Source organism: Clupea harengus, chromosome 13, assembly GCF_900700415.2.
Source record: "Clupea harengus chromosome 13, Ch_v2.0.2, whole genome shotgun sequence".
Taxonomy (NCBI): Eukaryota; Metazoa; Chordata; class Actinopteri; order Clupeiformes; family Clupeidae; genus Clupea; species Clupea harengus.
In genome coordinates this window covers 11,272,156-11,291,184 of record NC_045164.1, presented here as the reverse complement: position 1 = coordinate 11,291,184, position 19,029 = coordinate 11,272,156, and the positions used below count along the sequence as shown (strand labels likewise).

General features: G+C 44.2%; 1 protein-coding gene across 2 annotated transcripts in view; it reads left to right on the top strand.

The window, feature by feature from the left end:
- Positions 1–3,743: 3,743 nt before the first annotated feature.
- The window catches only part of fbxw4 (F-box and WD repeat domain containing 4), a 34,726-nt gene continuing 19,440 nt past the window's right edge, over positions 3,744–19,029 (top strand). The window contains exons 1-5 of one of the 2 annotated variants that reach the window (XM_012840384.3): positions 3,744–4,779; positions 6,279–6,374; positions 6,714–6,899; positions 7,206–7,338; positions 8,173–8,267. In XM_012840384.3, coding sequence (XP_012695838.2) covers positions 4,595–4,779; positions 6,279–6,374; positions 6,714–6,899; positions 7,206–7,338; positions 8,173–8,267 — 695 coding nt within the window. In that variant the 5' untranslated portion in view covers positions 3,744–4,594. The remainder of the gene's footprint in view (positions 4,780–6,278; positions 6,375–6,713; positions 6,900–7,205; positions 7,339–8,172; positions 8,268–19,029) is intronic. The other variant, XM_012840385.3, reaches the window with a different exon arrangement.

Genomic DNA, 19,029 nt, shown 5'->3' with positions numbered 1-19,029 from the left:
TGTGTGTATGTGTGTGTGAATGTGTGTGTGTGTATGTGTGTGTGTGTGTCTGTGCGTGTGTCTGTGTGCACATGCTTCTGTTTGTATTAGTGTTTCAAGAAGCTTTTTGAGAAAGACTATGATTGACCGTGTCTCAAGGTTTGGTCCTTATAGACAAACACATGCTTACCTATTCCCATACAACCTTCATCCACCACCATTACAAGCACAGGGTTGGAGCCCTCAGCATCAAGTCTAAGCGCAAAGCAATATCTCATACTTGACAACTCAAATTCACCATAATTGGTCTTAGTTCCTGGAAACCCGGCAATCTATTCTTCTCTGCTCCTCTCTCTCTCTCTCTCTCTCTCTCTGTCTCTCTGTCTCTCTGTCTCTCTGTCTCTCTCTCCCTCTCTCTCTGTCAATGCAATCAGTGGTGTGTCAGGCCTTCTCTGCTGGTTTATTATACATGTATTCTAAATACCTTTGGACTTTTGGTATTTTTGCAGCAGTCCGCCATGTGGTCAGCCCCATGTTGTGCTGGTAGCTGACCCCCAGGGCTTAGGGTCAGACTGTGGGAGAGGTAGAGGACTCAGCAGGGCTTTCTGGCGTGGGGTGGGGGTGGACGGTGAGGCTATTCTCTGCTCATTTGTCCGGTTCTGCTGAACAGAATACAGCCCAACAGAGCCCAGTTCGATCCAGTTCCGTCTGACCCGGTCCGCTAGGGTACAGTGCTTTGTATATTGGTCATGCAAATAGTTGGACTCATTGTGTACAGTGTGTAGCATTCCTGTTTTTTCCACCGTTTTCCACTGAGCATTTTGCAGAGAAACAAAATGTGCATAACTACTGTAGGTGAGCATACTTCCTTATTTTTTAGGTTGTCATGTGAGAAATTACTAAACTACACTTTGTTGACTTATGTGTGTCTATGTCTATCTGTCTATCTATTCATTCCAGTCATTGTTTAGAGGTTTTTTTTCTTGTTTTACTCCCCATAACTATAAAATTGTAGAGGACCTGGGGAAGTGAGTAAGGTTGTGGGAAAAATCACACCTTCAGTGCTGTTTGTGATGCCATGCAAATTAGAAGCAATTCCACAGAGAGAGAGGGGCGCAAAATGGCTTTCATCCATTTTATTGAGCTGCAACCGTCATCCTTAGCCCCTCATAGACAAACAGAGCTACCTTCTTAATTTGCTTCGGGAGCAATTTAGACTTGTGCAAGGCCCCCTGCTGAAGTCATAGAGTGGCAGGGGGCAAAGGAGTGGATGACCCTGGCTCTTAACTGGGTTGGCCTTACACTCTGACAAACTAGCACTGGTCATAAAATCACCCCTACACAAACACAAAACTAACAGAAAGCCATCGTGTGAAGGGATTTCTGAAATATTTCGTTCACCGTTTTGAGCCTTTGTTCAGCTTTTCCAGGAGAAGGGGCAGGACTTGAATGAGAACTAGTTGGGTAAATCATAATTGTGTGACTTTAGAAGGCTTTAAGGGATTTACTAAATACTGCAGAAATTGAAGACCTTTGTCAATTTTTTTTAATTGCATTACACAGATGGTTGTTCTTATTGTATGTCACACTGAGGGACTATAATTATTTCTATAATACTATTATTGTATATTTTATATGATTAAGTTATTTCTCTGTTATATTAGTCATGTTAATATTTCTAAACCACTTTTGTAAGTGCCTTTAACTTTTTCAAATGAAAATGCTAAAACTTCCTAATGAATTTCCTGAATGTTAAGTGAAATGCTAAAAGGATGTATCCATACTCCTTTAGACAAGGCCAGGGAGAGGAAGGCCTAGTAGCTAAACTCTGTGGCATAATTGAAATGCAAACAGGGGATCAGAGAGATGAATCTCGACAGTTTAATTGTTTATATACGGGACTCATGGGAGACCTGTTGACTTTTCCAATTGGGGCTGTAATCCTTTGTTTGTCCATGCATCTCTAAGACTGATTGTCAGAATGATCTGAACAATTACTAGCTAAATGTGTTTACCAGCTCGCAGGGAGAGCCCCTGTGTACCATGGTCACCCTCTCTTAAAAAAAAAGGAAAAAGATCAAACATGAAGATCCCCCCTCCCTCTTCATTTCCTTTTAGTCATGTCAATTCAACTGGAAAGCCAACCATAAATTATTTTTTTAAAGAAATCCCAGCATTCAGGGCCCAGGCACCCAGAGTGGCCAACTTTTCAGAAGTTGAAACAAAAATGTTCATGTTTCTATTGTGTGCTGTGCACAGATGATCAAAGCCTGTTTTGTTCTCAGAGTTGAAGCAGAGGGAGAATGGGGGCAAATACAAGCGTGGGTTTCTTAGGTTTCATTGCAAGTATCAATTAGCCACATTTGATATTTTTATAGAAAGTACATTGTGATGGATGAATGGATGAATGGAGGACTAAATGGATGGCTGAATGGATGAAAATGTAAACATTTTTTAGTTCAGAGCCATTTCAGAATTACAAGCTTTACGCCACACACTATCCAAAGCCTTTCCTTTTGACAATCTGCATAGAGCGTTTGTATTTTATTTCACCCGCTCTTATTGTTACAGAATGAATGGCCCAGTAAACAACAGAACATCTTTTGCAGGCATTTTCTCTTTTCCAAATGTGTGGTAATACCTGTGACTGCTGCATTGAAGGTTGCACAGGGCGGGCTCGGAGGAATACCCAGCGCACTGAATAGCTTGGACAGAGGGAGGGGAGGTCAGACCACCACTTGGGCCCAAACAAAAGCAGCCACCAAGTAGTTGCATTTCTGACAATCACACACCATAACGTAGATCAAATGGGCCCATTGTGGCAGTAATATAAAAACATGTTATACAATGACAGCTCTGAATGCTTACATGAGATGGGGTCCACCGTCAATGACAAGGGGCTCACCATACAAAAAAAAAGAAAGAGAGGGGGGTGGGGTGGGGGGGGGGGGAGAAAAGAAAAAAAAAACATCAAGGCATTCGAATCTGCCGTAGACTGAAGGGGTGGATGGGGAGAGTGATTGAAGGAGAGAGGGAAGGAAGAAAAGGACAAAATTGCATTCCACAAGCAACTGAGCATGTCCTCTGAGAAATCTAGTCTAAAGAGGCCAAAAGACACGAGGAAAAAAACACTCTTAATAAGAGGAACAATGACAAGCCTCAACTCAAAATGTTTAAATGGTGAAGGGCTGTTCACGCTGGCCTTGCCATGGAAACACATTTTTTGTTGACCCCATTTACAATCAAGCCTTTTTTATGATTTCTGGCCAAAAAGAAATAAGAACACAAACCGCCCCTTCATTTTTTTGTTTAGTACTATTCAGATAAGCCCTTTTAGACATTTTGAGCTCTTGTACCAGCCATGTATTGTGATGGTAACCACTGAGCATGTCTACTATGCCATGTTACTCATCAAGCAGTAGGAAAGAAATGTATGATGTTAATTTGAATAAAGTGGTCCGTACTAGTCAGAGTAAATCAGAATAGTCTACACCTGGTAATGGGCTGCATATCAAAGTCAAAGTCTGTTTTATTATATCAGAAGGTGTATTGGCCTTTGACAAAAAAAAGTGTTTTTTTGGACTCCTGTTCATAATCCCCCAAACACAAACACTGAAGTATACACAATAACACATATGCACACACACACTAACAGGGTGGGATAGAGAGAAAGAGAGAGAGAAAGAGAGAGAGAGAGAAGGTGAGAGAGAGAGAGAGAGAGAGAGAGAGAGAGAGAGATACACACGCATACAATTCAATTATCAACCTCTTCAAAGTGACACCTGTAGCTTACATCAGAAAAAGCCAGCTCCTCGCCAGCCTTTCCATTTCAAATTAAGAAAAATGCTCACGGGTTGAGGAACCCTTTGGACCCTACAGGTCTGGGCTAAGCCCTGAATGTTTCCAACTCCTAGCACCGCCCCAGCCTGGTCTGAATGCTGTCTATTCCCTGCTCTCTGCTAACCCACACCCGTTGTTTTCACCCTGTCTACATTCCCCCTCACTATATCGGTAGAAACCTCCTGAATATTAGCTGCTCAAAAAGGGAGGATTCCATTACTATTCATATTAATCTTCCTAAACATGTCAATACATTCCAAACATTATGCAGAACATTATGTCATTATGACATTATGCTATCTATGTTTTCACTGAAATATGTTGACAACTACATCATGAGTAACCCTGGTTTCTACCATATTCAGCCAGTGTGCTATGATACAAAATGTATTAATCTCCCTGAAGATGACATCATCTATAGCCTATTTCAAAAACACGTGACGAAAATGTTTACAGTATGATTGAAAATGATTTCAATTTATTAGAATTAAAATGTTATAGATAACGTCCCAATACGCCTTCACTGCAAATACTGTGCAACCCACGAGGGCTTCTACGGCTACTGAAAATGTTACGTTACGTCAATCACGTGATGCTCAGTCGTAATGTAATGGCTTCCTACACAAACTCTGTCAACACGCTTTGAAAAAAAAAAATGGAATACGGTGTCTTTCTCTTTAACGTCGTTGATCGAGTCCATACCAAAGGCGTTGACAAACGTCTAGGTCTGAATTATAGGGATATATATAGACTAACACTCGAAAGGACTTGAAATATGTGTATATTTCAGTTGCCAGATGATGTCCTGTACCTCATCCTGTCGTATTTGGACTGCAAGTCGTTGTGTCGTCTCTCTCAAGTTTGCAGGAAACTTTATCATTTCACAAGTCGTGATGCAGTATGGAGGAAGATAGCCAAAGACCTTATAAACACAGGAATAACACGACAAGGAGGAGACTTGTAAGAGATATATTTCTTTCTTGCCACATTTCTTATCAGGCCCCAGCTTGCGTCTTACTCTATTTACGTAGCACTGATACCCAATAGTGTGCACTTCCGACGGCACCTGCGTCATTGTTCAGCGTAAAACCTACGTAGGGTTTCTTATGTGAAAGCTGCGGTGTAAACATGAGTTGGTCTCTCAGACCTCTCGGTTGTCACTTGTGTCAAATGTTTGTAAAATAAAATAGAAGTAGTGCGTCTCTTACGTTTCGTGTTATTTTTGTACTAGCCATGTGATGCCACCAGCCACATTTTAAGGAGAGCTAGCTAGCTAGTATTGCTCGTTAGCTATCAGCCTGTGAAATGTTTCTTTACATTACAAGGTAGCACTGCGCTTAGGATGTGAAAATAAATAATTATGTTGCAGGTTAGGGTCTAGACAGCTGCAAGCGAGCTGCACTCATCACTTGGTGTTCGTATGGTTACCGCCGAACATTAGGCATTGGGATACGACTCTTTTTTAAACATTCATATATGACAGGTCATAAACGTAGTTGGCTACTTGTGTATATCCTGTACAACGTTGCTCTCTATCACGTTCGTCTCACATTCCCACAACCAACATATGAAATCTGCACAACGACGCAAACAACTAAAACACTAACTCGTGCTCAGTGCATACACATTAACTACGTAAGGTTAGCTTTGTCAGTGTTTGACATAAACATCACATAAAATGTGACAATTCAACGTTAACAGTCCATGTATCCTACATGAAAACTATATTTATAGTTTTCTATTTTCGTGCTTCCACAATATTCCTGGTTATGCTGTGTAAGTTAGCATTTTGTCTTTTTAAGAACTTGTTGACAATGTAACAGATGCAACAGTTTCACTATTTTGTGTTTTTAGGTATTAGGTGTCTTTTGACAATAAAAAACAATAGTCTGCTTCTTTAAATCATTCCTAAAAGTAGTCTCTTGGCCCTTCCAGTATATGCAACTCCATGCTTCCGTTCAGGATTTTCGGCCTGCGTAAATATAGATTGTATGTATATATTCTCTTGTTCCCCCTTTCCCTCACTGAATAAGCAGAAAAAGAAGACATGGAGGGGCTTGGTTGTTAGCCACCCTAAATCATCCACAATGTTTGTGCTGTTTGTCACACATTCAAATCTCTTTGACCTATGGGAGGGCTTTAATTAGTGTGTGCCAGTGTAAATTGATTTCATGGCAGCACGGATTTGACCACAGTCACCCTCTTCATCCCCACCAGTCTGGCTAATCAGTTAAGAATGAGCACGGATTCATATCTCATCTTTGCTGCATATATCCTCAGGGAGTGATTTGTTGGGAAATCACCGAGCCTCCCCTGATCCTGTTTTATCCTGTGTTTAATTTCTTGATGGACATTAAAGTGTAGCATACAGTGTAATAAGTTTGGCATATTGTTTGTGTGAATGGTAGACAGTCATCATATTGTATGCTGTATTGTAAGACATCTATTTATTGCCACAGGTATCCATGTATTCTCTTAAAGGACAGGGTGAGGACATCGCAGAACTGGTCACAAGGCTGCTGTCGTAAAGAGGTTCTGATGAAGTGGAAGCCAAAGTGAGTTCAGCAGTGTTCATTATCTCTAATAAGAAACATAAAGTATCTGAGTGGAAATGTTGAAAGGACATAGGGGTTTATAGTTCCGTACCACAGATGGGTATTTAAAACAGTGTCAGAATATGATCCAGTTGTAGTCCTGGTGTGACTTCTTTCTCTCTCTTTCTTTGTTCCTATCAAAATACGTCTTTCACCTGGGTGTGTCATTGACTGAGTAATACATATTGTTTTGTTTAGTCTCCTTGTCACCTTAATCCCATAGAAACCAAATTGAGATGTAGTGAAACGAGAGATGTGCGAGGGCGTGATTTCCACTTTCTTGATTGTGTTTCCATACAGCTTGTTGCCATGGATACAGCTGGACGGTGATGTGCTGTATCTGTCTCAGGCTGCGGACATCGGAGCGTACCATCTGCGTCCAAGAAGAGGGAGGTTCCAGCACAGCCGGTTTGCTCTGTTTTCAGGACACCAAGAGGATGTGTGTAGATTTGTCCTGACAGATACACATCTCATCAGTGCTGGAGGGTAAATTTGGGGTCATTTGTTCTCCTCATCTTTGTGTTACTAATGCTTTGTTTTTGTCACTGTGAAAAACATTCATTAAATAGCAGAAGAGGTGGTATCCCATGTTTTAAAGCAAGATTTATTAATGAAAATAGTACCTCTCTTTGTGGGCATCAGCTTGTTCTCCTGCTGCGTTATGTTTTGGTGTATGAGTGCCTGAATTCTCTGTCAGGTTTGTGGATCTGCCCACTACAATAGGTCACTGCTCATTGTATTCCATGTTCTATGTTACAACTTTGAAATACATTTTGTTTCATCTCTCTCAAGGGATGGCAAAATTATCATCCATAACAGAAGAGATGACTTCTCCATGGAGTTCTATGGCCACAACCAGGAGGTGAACTGCATCGATTCCAAAGGAGGCCTGATAGTCAGTGGCTCCAGAGACAGGACAGCACGGGTAAGAACAGTGTAATAACTGCTTACAACAATCTCCATCTCTTCCTGTCAACAAACAGAGCAGTCTGATTTGAGGACATTTCAGTTTGCAAAAGGCGGGCCATAACCTTATTGTCATATCTTTTTGAGGCATAGTGGTCTAGACCACTGATCTATAATTAAAAACGTGGCTGAAGAAGTTGCCACTCTTTTGTTATAGATCACTAATCTAGTCCCAAAAAAAGCCCAGTTTGGTATTGTATCTTCCCTAGTTCATGGCATTACTGTCAGTATATCTGTTATTCCCATCTATTTTTCCTCAACCTGATGTATCGCAGTCAAGGATCCACTCTGATGGAATCCTTTAATGTTTAGTGTCTACACAATTATGAGCCAAATACTTATCCAGGAACCGTAAAGTTTATTCAGGTGTTGGAATGTGAAAAAACATTTCAGGGTTGTGATGTGACCCAATGGAACAGAATCTTTTTTGAGATCCTGGAGGTACAGTAGCATCACAGTGGTGGCGCATCTTCTGCTTGTGCCAAAATGGAGATTTGGCAAGCCTTAGGTTTATGACGCACTAGTCGAGTATTCCTGTTGGGAGCACATATTGGAGACCAGAGCAGGTGGATGTTTGGCTGAATAGCCTGTAAATGTCCTGAAATGTCCTGATTTTCCTTTTCCCAGGACAAGCATCATTCATTTTCCCAACCTTTGAAGCGGACGTTCAGAATTGTGTTATTTAAGATTAAGCTGCTTCTCTGCCCTGTTTTCTTCACTGTACATTTCAAGCTGTAATAAGTCTCCCCCTTGCCTTGTACAATAGTTATTTGTCTGTGTGTTTGCTTTGTAGATCTGGACACTGTCTCCAAATCGTCTAGGTGAATGTTTGCACACCATCCCAACCTTTGATAGGGTCTGGTCTGTTGCCATAAGTCCCAGCATAGGGTAAGTTTTGTCTTTTTGAAATAAACGTCACACTTTGAGAGAAATATCCGTTGCATTTCAGTCATTAACGTTAGATCCGTAACTTGTTTTTGTTTAGATAAGCAGTGCTGGCAGGGTTTTCCCAAAATAGGATTAATGCTGGGTTAGTCTGAAGTATGACTGAAGCGGGCCATAGTGTGTGTATGTGCAATGTCTGTACTCATTAACACACTCAAAATGAAACTGGAGTAGTATGCCTGTATGCAGTATTTAGCTAGGGATTCAGGGATACATTTTGTAATTTAGTGTCTGATTGTCTTTGCACAGTTATGTCTTAGATAGATAGATACAGCAACAAGCCATCATACTGCTGAAAATGTTCAGAGGCCCATCCCTGTGATGTTTTAAGTGTGACCTGGCAAGCCACATGCCTTTTTTATACTTATCTTTTGGCATCTGTGTGATTCACTGCTTGACCTTGACTTCAAGCCTCTTGCATTCAAGCAAATCGGATATTGTCCAAACAGTGAGTGTAAACAGTATCCCAGGACACTGGATAGAAGAAAGGGGCTAGCTGGCTGGGTGGGTGGGTGGGTGTCATGGGGGGTCGTTGTGGATGGGCGACAGATAGAAGGGTGGTCTGGGAGGGGGTGGAGGTGGCGGGGGGTGACATTGTCATAGACGGGGAACTCCGGTGCAGGTGGCTCGATGACTCCTCTATTTATTGCCAAGAGGCGGCTTTGATGTCAGTCAGCCAACACCTCTGAAGTGCATGGGGAGGTTTGGTGGGTGGAGGGTGGGGGTGGTTGGGGGGGTGGGTGGTAGGACGGTAGGACAGCATGGGAGAGGAGGGGAGGGGAGGGGGGAGATGCAATCCACCCCCTGAAATGCTTACCAAGCAGAATCTCATCCCCCTTCATGGCACAGAAACATGGCCACTTATTCCCATTCAGATGTCTCCCCTCCTTCTCTCTCTCTCTCTCTCTCTCTCTCTCTCTCTCTCTCTCGTTTGACTTCAGTCTTCCACATAACACACAATGGAATTACCATTTCATGCTAACTATGCTGACCTTGCTGCTAAATACGAAAATATAAGAATTTGTGCAGCAATAACAAATAGATTTATGTTTTATCTGGTCAACGTTTGCTGTAAACTCTTTTGGGGCCTTTCCACTGCAGGAACTCATGGGACTTTGAAGTGGCTTGCACGTTTAAGTCCCATGCACACCAGGCCAATGGTTGGTAATCGGCCAATGTCGGCCAATGACGTCTATAAGCATCTGCAGCCCTAATCTGTTGGCACTAGCCAGACCCCTGTTTGCTGCTTTTCGGCTGATTGAGCATGTTGAATCAGTGGCGGACCTACAAGTTTACGTAGCTTAATCATTTTGCTCTTCGATTGCGAGCTCAATTCCCGAGCATGACAAAATAACGATATATTTCACCAGTGGCAGCACCGATAGACTGTTAAGCCAGATCATTTCTAGGGTTTCCCCAAGGTTGATTCAACAGTTGAATTTTGCCATGAAGTTGCTAACACTTGGTTAAATGGCTTCATTGCAGAATTACTTGATAAATGAAGATACCAGCACCACTGTTGATTAATGAAAGCCTACATTTCAGCTGACGTTTGGCCTGTGCTCATTCATTGACGGTAACCCCAACATGTTAACTCCGTAAACTATAATTAATTTACCGCATAAGCTCTGGTAAAAAAAATACACTAGCTGGTTTGGAAAATGCCGCTTGTTGTTGTATTCCACTCACGTCGCATTTAACCAATAAGCGTCAAAGTGTCAAAAGGCATCTTATTTAACAGCCCTGAAAGGGCTCCTACAGGGTTGGTTCCTGCAGTCGAAACAAGCACAGAGGTGTGGACTGCCCTAAAATGGCTCACTATTTCCTGCAGTGGAAAGAGGCCTTCAGACGATTCATTGAGTTACTGATGTTAGTTTTATAAGGCTTGTCAGAATAGGCTCATTGATTTGTAGATACATTTATCTCTCTATCTATTTAAATTGAGGTTTCATGTCATGGATAACATAATATATTGATGTATATATATTTTTCCTGAAGACAAACTACAGTCAGCTCTGACTTTGTGCAGAGGAGAGTCACACACACACGCACACACACACACATAAAAAAAAATCAGGGGAAAACCTTAGGCAGGATTTAATGGCCAAGCAAGGTCGCCTTCCCCTGCCTGTTGCCTTTGATTGCTGGGCCGTGTGTCCTCCCACTCACGCTCACTGACACACGGACACATGAGTCTGTTATGCTAGTGTCCTTCTTCCACCTGCTCCTCCGACGCTCTCGCCAGCTGATCCAGCAGGCAGACATACTCATCTCGTTTGGCCGTCACTGAAAGAAAAAGGAAAAAAAGAAGAGGGGAAAATGAGAAGGGTGTTACAACCACAAAGCGTTTAATACAGCACCTCACCCCCCCACCCACCCACCCACCTCCCTTCTGTAAAATGAAAAATAATCATGGTCACGGCGTCACCGTTAATACCAAGGAGAAAAAGGGGGCAGCCATGTAGGACAGATGCTGGGCCAGAGTCAGAGTCTGTCAGACAGAACGGCAGGCAGACAGTCAGTTCACTGAGTCAAGTGGCACCTCAGACGGTCACTCGGTCCATTCCGAGGGCCTGATAGGCTCGCTTACTTGACCAGGCTGGCCGACCCCAGCCCATCTTGGCTCAGCCTGGCCCGGCGGTGTACAAGTCGCTCAGCCGAAATATCAAGCCCTGCTGCTCCTGTCTTCCCGGGCGGGAAGTACACATCAGAATCACAGACGATTATCCACGTCATTAATTCTCCAATTTTAAGGCTGAAATAGCAGGCCCCTCAGCACAGACTGCTACCCCCAAATAACGGCCCAGTGCCCCCGTTAACATATTGATGACTGGAGCAGGTAATTAAAATGTCTAGGAATGAAGGTGTTGACTAACCTATAAACCGCTTTTTAAAAGCCTTGCTCCAACATGAGTGGAGTGGGGCTGAAAGCGCTAAAGTGTTGTTTGTTGTGGTTGTTGGAGTATCGTTGTTGTTGATTTACTCTCTGTAAGTAAGTAACTTGACAGGATTTAGTGAGCGCCTCTCTTTAATTTGGCTAACTGGAATGCCACACCTGGATACCTGATTGCAAACAATAAATTTGATGGCAAAATCAGCAGCCGCTCCTCCAAAGGCCCCCATACTGTAGTTGCAGGCCAAAGAATGTGTTAAGACTGAGATTCATGTTTCAAGGGTGAATCTGGTGCTGTCGTTAAAAATGAGAAGACCGACCTCAGAAGGGATGAGACCTGGGGGAGAGAGAGAGAGAGGGGATAGAGAAAGAAAGAAAAGAGAAAGAGAGAATGACGTGTTGGAGAGGCCGTGTTGTGTTTTCTTTTAATGGTGATGGCACAATGCATGTTTTAATTTGAAGAGCTGAGGCAGGGAGAAAGGGGAGCCCCTTGTGTTGCAAATGTAATTGTTCCAACGTCACGCTTGGGCTATCTAAAGGGCCCAGAGTCAGAGAGAAGAGACACAGCCGTGTGCGTCCCCCTGTCCCAGAGAGAGAGAGAGAGAGAGAGAGAGAGAGAGAGAGAGAGAGAGAGAGACAGGGAGGGGAGAGAGATTGAGAGAGCGAGGAGGAGGGGTGGTGGTAGGGAGGAAGGGACGAAGAGAGAGAGAGAGAAAGAGAAAGAGAGACAGAGGGAGGTAGGATGAGAGGAGATGTGGGAGAGAGGGAAATGGTTGAGAGAGAAGAGAGAAACTAAAACATGATAGCGACGGCAAAAGGGATGCAAGAAGTCAAAAAGCAGGAGAGAAAACCAAAATTGAAAAACTGAGTGATTCCTTTATCACACCCATCATCAAAGCTCTCTCCCCCTCTGTCTCTCTCTACTCTTTCTCTTTGTCTCACCCCTTCGTTCTCTCTTCTCCCTCTTTCCTTTTCTCTCTTTCCATCTGTTCGTCTGCCACCCTTCTGTCTCCTTGTTCGCCCATGTGCCCTGTCTCCCTCGTCTATTTCTCCTTTACTCCCTCTTCTTTTTCCACCCTCCTCCCCTCTTTTTTTTCTCCATCAAGTATCATCTCAAGGTCTGTTAAGAGTGTATTGTGGCTGGAGAGAAATGGCAAGGTTGCGTCTGCACCGTCTCGCAGTCCTGTATCTTTTTTTTTTTTTACAGCTGATTGGGCCCAGCCGGAGGCCACCATCCCGTGGCCTTTCTCTGTGATTGCCTCGGCGAAATAGACCTTGTGCTCTCCGCACTGCACCGCTCCGCGACCGCATTGTGTGCCGCGCTGTTTCGTTATATCGGTACGGTGCGGGGGTTTGAATCATTCCAAGCTGGGAATCTTGAAAGTCTGGTTCCATGAAAGTTTCAGAGGAGTTAAAGTGTTAGAGCGTTGGACCTTTGGACCAGTATGTTCTTTAGGCTCACGGGGCAGGACTCACAGCCGTGGCTCTGAATGAAAATACATTTATAAATCATAATGCCCTGAGCCAAAGCTTGGGATTTGCTTTGAGGCACAGCATCAAATGAACCCTCCTGTCCATCCAACAGTTATTGTGTATAGTAAGTCCTCCTCACTAATAATATATAAACACACACACACACAGACACACACACACACTCTCTCTCTCTCTGGCATGCTTTGTTTTGATTCTGCAGTCAAAGTCCTCGCCAAAAGACAGTCAGCATAGAAAAGATTCTAAAAGAAAAGACACACCTAAAGAATTTGGGGGGAAAACGGCACTAATGATTTCTGATTCTTTATCTATTAACCCTGAAAGTCTATGTTCCCTCCTCCTCCTCCCCCCCCCTGTCTGAGTTGGGGGGGGGGGGGGTGGGGGTGGAGTGTGTGTGTGTGTGTGGGGGGGGGGGTGGGGGGGTGGAGTGTGTTTGGAGGTGGTGGGGGGTGCTTTTGTCTGCCATGTGGGCCTTCAGTCAGCCTGTTTCCCCTGATGTGGATTCATCTGCCCCCTGTCCAGGCGAAAGGTCCTCATTGCCACTAATGGCCTCTCATTTACATCTGTTTCATCCTGCCTGTGGCTTCCTGCTTGATTGGGGCTGGCCAGTGCAGCCCCAGTGCTATATACAGCCCTGTGGAAGGATCTCCCCTAGACTCAGAAAGCAGCTGAAGACACAACTCTTATGCAGCTTCTGTTGCACTTCTATAAAACTCTGAAGAAATACTATTGTCCTTACTCCTTTTAGCACTTACATCCTGCAAACCTGAGGGGTGATTTTTCTTGGCTATTTTCTTTTCTTTTTTCCCCCTCTATAATCAATTGAATTTCAACTGCTGTAAGTTTGAATTGTAGACTTATTTGTTGGGCGCTTAGGGTAAAAGCATTTGCCAAATCACTAAATGTAAAATTTTAATGTGAAATGTAAATAAGTGAGGAGACAAAGACAACGCCTCACTAAGAGGCTTCACCATGAATAATGCTAAAGAAAGCTTAGTCAGTGTGTCGACCTACTGGATACAGCCTCCGTCCTGCTAGTAACAACAGTCCAGAAGAAAAGCTGGGCACACCCTTGACATTTTGATGTGCGTGCCTCCATTTGTTTACCAACAGCGGATTGATGGCGGATGATATTTGTTTTAGCAAACAAGTGCTGGAGCCCCGGTTTCAAAGAGAGTATCAAATGCCCCCTCAGTGAGACCGTCTGCGCTGACTGCCACCCATGCAATTCTGACGAGTGCTTAAGTCCACTTCAGGGTACATCAGATTGAGATTTTGCTGGGCTAGGAAACCTAATACGTGTAGTAGACAGCAGGCTGTGCCCGTATCTACCTTGACGATCACGAGTCATTCGGGGTGGTCAGGTATTGTACCATCATCACTTGTCCTCCTGACAAATATGTGTTGGGTTCCCATCTGTGACAACAAAATGGGCCTGACATGTTTGAGTTAATGTATGTATATAGATCCATATTTAATGATGGGATTGTCAAGGGTGGTAGCAGAGGGTGCGTGACTGTCAAGAGAGCTGGAGAGATAACTGCTGGGCTGACGGGCAAACCCATTGGCCTTGAAGGAACAGAGAGTGCAGTTCAGCTGCCCACATCTGACGTTAGACACGGTTTGTTTGCTTACGTGCTCATTTTTAGGGCCTTTGTATCGTCCACCTATTCCGTCTGGTTTCTTTCTTTTCTCTCTGGACTAGTGCTAGTTTGCCGTAAAGGTGACCTGTGTGTGTGTGTGTGTGTGTGTGTGTGTGTGTGTGTGTGTGTGTGTGTGTGTGTGTGTGTGTGTGTGTGTGTGTGTGTGTGTGTGTGTGTGTGTGTGTGTGTGTGTGTGTGTGTGTGTGTGTGTGTGTGTGTGTGTGTATTAGAGTGTGAGATTAATAGTCGGCTCAGCTAAATTGTTTCCTGTAATGCCAGACCACTGCTGACAAGATGGGACTTGTTGAGTGTGTGAGACTCTATCCTGGCCAGGGGAAACTCTAGCCCTGAGTGTGCACCAGGTTACACCCCAGCAAATCAATCGTCCTCTGCAGACTACCGCCACCCACCCACCCACGCAGCCTCCCCCATCGCCCCCCATTCCTTTGATGTGAAGTCTTCCCTCACCCTGATACAGGTCGATAAGCCTGCTTGGTCTCGAAGGCTTCTGGAAAGGGAGCCCCCGTGTCCGCAGTTTTCAGATTTAGCAAAGAAGCACTTCAATGTGCTCTGCAATGAAAATAAAAAATAAACTTAAGCCACCTCAGAGAAACAGATCGGAGAACCAATGCGTTGTGTGATGCATGCTGTATTGGTGTCTGTCAAAAGATAACATTCAGCATGACTGAACCGAGAACTGAGAGGTTGTGGAAATTTAGAAAATAAGAAACATTCATGAATTCCTGGCGGGTAGAAATGTATCCATCGAAATGATTTGATTCTTAATTTGCTTTTGACGGACTTGGATCAGCTTACCATGTATTGACACTGATTCACCACACCCTCAATGTATATATGCACAGTTTGCCAATTTGATCTGATTGTGATTTCCATGGCTATATATCATTCTATGGCGCATACCATACAATTTCAACACATCACAAAGGACTACGAAACAACACCAAGATTTTTTTATATAAATTTGTGAAAGAAATCAGTTTATAAATTAACAGTTATGAGGTTGCTCGGACCAAAGTAAAAGACCTGCTATAACTACTGACCAAAGCACCGTAGTTCTGTCAGACATAACGTAAATAATATTTTCCCATCATTAAAGTTCATTCATAGTTCTCAAAAGCATATGCAACCATTTAATGGTAAAGCTGAACAGGCCTCAAATAGGCCTACCAGGACTCATTGAAGAGAAGTTGAGTTTTGATCATCTACTACAGGGATGTAGACTACAAGTAGTTGAAGCATGACATCACAGAGCAGTGCCCGGCATTGCTCTCTTTCACAAGACTGCCCCCTAGCCAAGTTTCAACAGCAAACTGGACTCTTTCAGAGGAGACCCCTTTGTCAACCATCTTCTTTTATTATGTTTGCATAAACCATGTTGTGCTAAGGCATTTTTTTTGTTGGAAAATATGCATTAGAGGAAGTACGTGACGATAAGAATAGATTTGCATGATCTCTATGCACTTTCAATTCAAGTGGTCGATCTCCAATCGGGTAAATGTAAATGATTTTGGGATTTTGATTCTGTTTTCAAGTTTGAATTTGAGTGTGCTGGCAGCTCAGTAGGCTGTCAGTATATGGGCTAGATAAATAGTACATCTGTCCTTTTACCTATCCACATGAACTGTTGCTCAGTGAGGTTCACTGCCTCGCTCACTCCACCTCTAAATGCAGATTAATTTCCACATGAACAGACCATGTTTTTCTTTCTCACGTCTCCCTCCATTTTAAGTGTCAACCTGCTTGTTGGACTACAGCCCACTGGGCACCGCAGATCACAGAGGCCCTAAGTCACTAAGTGCCCAAAATGCCCACCGGAATGGAGAGTGAAGGGGACAAGGGTCAGCCAACGGTTGCCTGCCTGCCTGCCTGCCTGCCTGCCCGCCCGCCCGCCCGCCTGTCGGCATCAAAGGGCTCGGGCACACAAAGCCCCAGTGGTGGCTGGGGGCTGCCGCTGACCACTCCAAACTGGAGGGAGTGGGCAGTTAGGATGGAGTCGGGGGGCGGTGGGGTGGCAGGGGTCCGAGAGACCGAAAAGAGAAGCAGCCCCAAGGAGAGGTGAGAAAGGGTCATTTTGTTTTCTGACAGGGGGTCCGTGTTTTTTGTCCTGAACTCGTCAAGCACAACCGCCGAGATGTTGCTGGGGCCGTGTCTTTTGAGACGCTCAATAGGAGGATAGCTGTTGGATGAACCCGCCCCGCCCCCCCACCCCCCAATCCTAACCCTCTCCGAATCGCCACTCTCGCTCCCAGTGGCTGGAGCGTGACCCCTGACCCTGAGTATCAAAGTACAGCAAGACACCCCTCCCTTCATACCCCCACCACCACCCCCACCACCCCTGCCTCCCCCTTCACCACCCGCCACGGTCCCACGCCACACCCCTGCCTTCATCGTTCCACCCCACTCTGGAAGAGAAGAAAATGAAAAGGAAGACGAAGAGAAAGAAAAGATCCCACGTCTTTCACTCTTGCCTCTCTCTCTCTCAAGCTGGGCCGTGTCTCAGGAGTCAAGAATTCAATTTGTCTCTTGTGTGTTTTATGGGAAAGAACGAGAGAAAAAAAAAGACCAAATGAACGAGGGAAGAAATGAAATGAAAAGAAAGAAAGAGCAAGAGAGCGAGAGAAAAAGAAAGAGGCCGTTAACAATAAAGCGATAAGGCACAGGGTGTGCATTCCCACACGTTAACTACAGGGCACCGCACCGCTGAAAGGCCGGGCGAGCGGGAGTCTCTGACTGGGTCGACAGGTGGTGTCTCGTCTAATTGCAGCCAATCTGCCCCCCTCTCCGCAGGCCCTCCAGAAGCGCACCATTACAGTGCGGCCCCATGCAGGTGTTGCCCCACCGAACGCGCTCGCCATGGAAAAGTTTTGTTATCCCCTGAAAAAAAAAAAAAAAAGGCACGATTCCCCCTCGGACCCCTGTGAGGCCGTGGGTAAATGCAATTCCAGGAATTTGGCCCGTGCAGATTCCAGTCACTACGATCTTCGTAGCATTTCGGAATGCTTCTGAAGCAAACACGGCGTGGAAAGGAATAGCATTAGAGCAGTTCCCCGAGGCAGGTGTCATGTAGGAAGTCCTTCAGGAATGCAGAGTTGTTGCTAGCAACTTTGAATGCTGTATTACTTTGTTTAGGAACGGCACCACTCCTCAGGAACCCAGCGTTGTCATCTTCTAGTCATGACACAAAACAGCTCATAAGAGGTGGATTTTCCTAAATTGGTAGGGCATTAAAAAAAAAATTGCGTGTTTTTATCGTGCCTGTTACTTAAATCGGTTAACTCCATGGTGCACCGGGGAAACACTCCGAAGATCAGAAGTGAAACTGCCGAAGCTGCCATTCCCCACAAATGACGTTTTACAAGGGACAACATTTTCAGACAAAGTCTCTTTTGAAAATAACACAGAACCATTGCGAGCAGCTTCAGCAGCTTAGTAATTATCTGCAGCTCACAGCATCCCATTCACCATTGCACTGCCCTTGTGTCATCGTGCGTGAGAGTGAAACAAGTGACTCAACAGCCAACAACTGCCCACATGTAAGACGCAAAGAATGCACAAATAAATATTTGGTGGAACATATTATTCTCCGTGAGAAACAGCAGTGGGAAAAAAATCCGTTTTTTTTTTCAGCAGCCTCCACTTGTGTGTGTGTGTGTGTGTGTGTATGTGTGTGTGTTTTTTGTCTAAATTGACACAGGGGCCGTTCCACTCGGATAAGCAAAAGGCTTGGAGCAGAATGTGGTTGTGACCCCAGACACAGAGGACGCGAAAAGGAGACCCAAAAGGTCCCCTGAACTGGGGTGTGAGCCACAGGGGGGTTCAACAGAGGGCTGGGAAGACAGGGGGACAGAGAGGGAGAGAGAGAGGGAGAGACTGACCCTTTCCCCTACTGCCCCCTGCTCAGGGCACTATAAGTACATCATAACCCCTCTTTTCAATTCAAACATATTTAGAGGTCTAGATAAAAGCACCTCTACAAACTAGATACATCCCCCCCAGATAAAGACGGGGTCAAGCGAGACAAATTAACAACCCCGCCTGGACTGCCGCAGACCTCTGTTGAAAGACAGGCTGCTCTCCCCTTTGAAATCCATATTTAGCACAGGGTTTGCCAGCCATGGGGCTGATTTGTCTTGGACGTATGTTGTGGATTTCAGTTTTTTTAATGGACTTGTTTTGTTAGTGTGAACATGCATTTTTGTCCTGTTTTTATTTTGGATTAGGGGGATTAATAGTGTGGAAATAAAAAAAAAATGTCTTCACTGTTACTGTTAAGGTTAGGAAAAGCGGGAAGAGTCGGCATCATTTGTTGATTTAAAGTAGTTCCTTTGTTGATATTGTGGGTGTTTTGAAAGGCATAATTATCTTTGTGTGTGTGTGGTATTTCGGATGTGTGTCTCGTACCAAAGGTTGGTATTTAAATAAAGTTTAAATACCTCCTAGTTGAAGTGTCAGTCTTGTTTAGGCCATGAATCAAGTAGGTGGAACTTGAATTACAATGTATATTAATTGAAATACTGAAAGCATCCATTGCCTAAAGGATCGTGAGAATTTTTTAAAGTTGTAAGGTCTTTGTCATTTTACAACAATGTAGCAAAGCAACATTTTGACCTGTAGACACCAAATGTTTATTTGGATTCTAAACAGATCTTTTGGACCG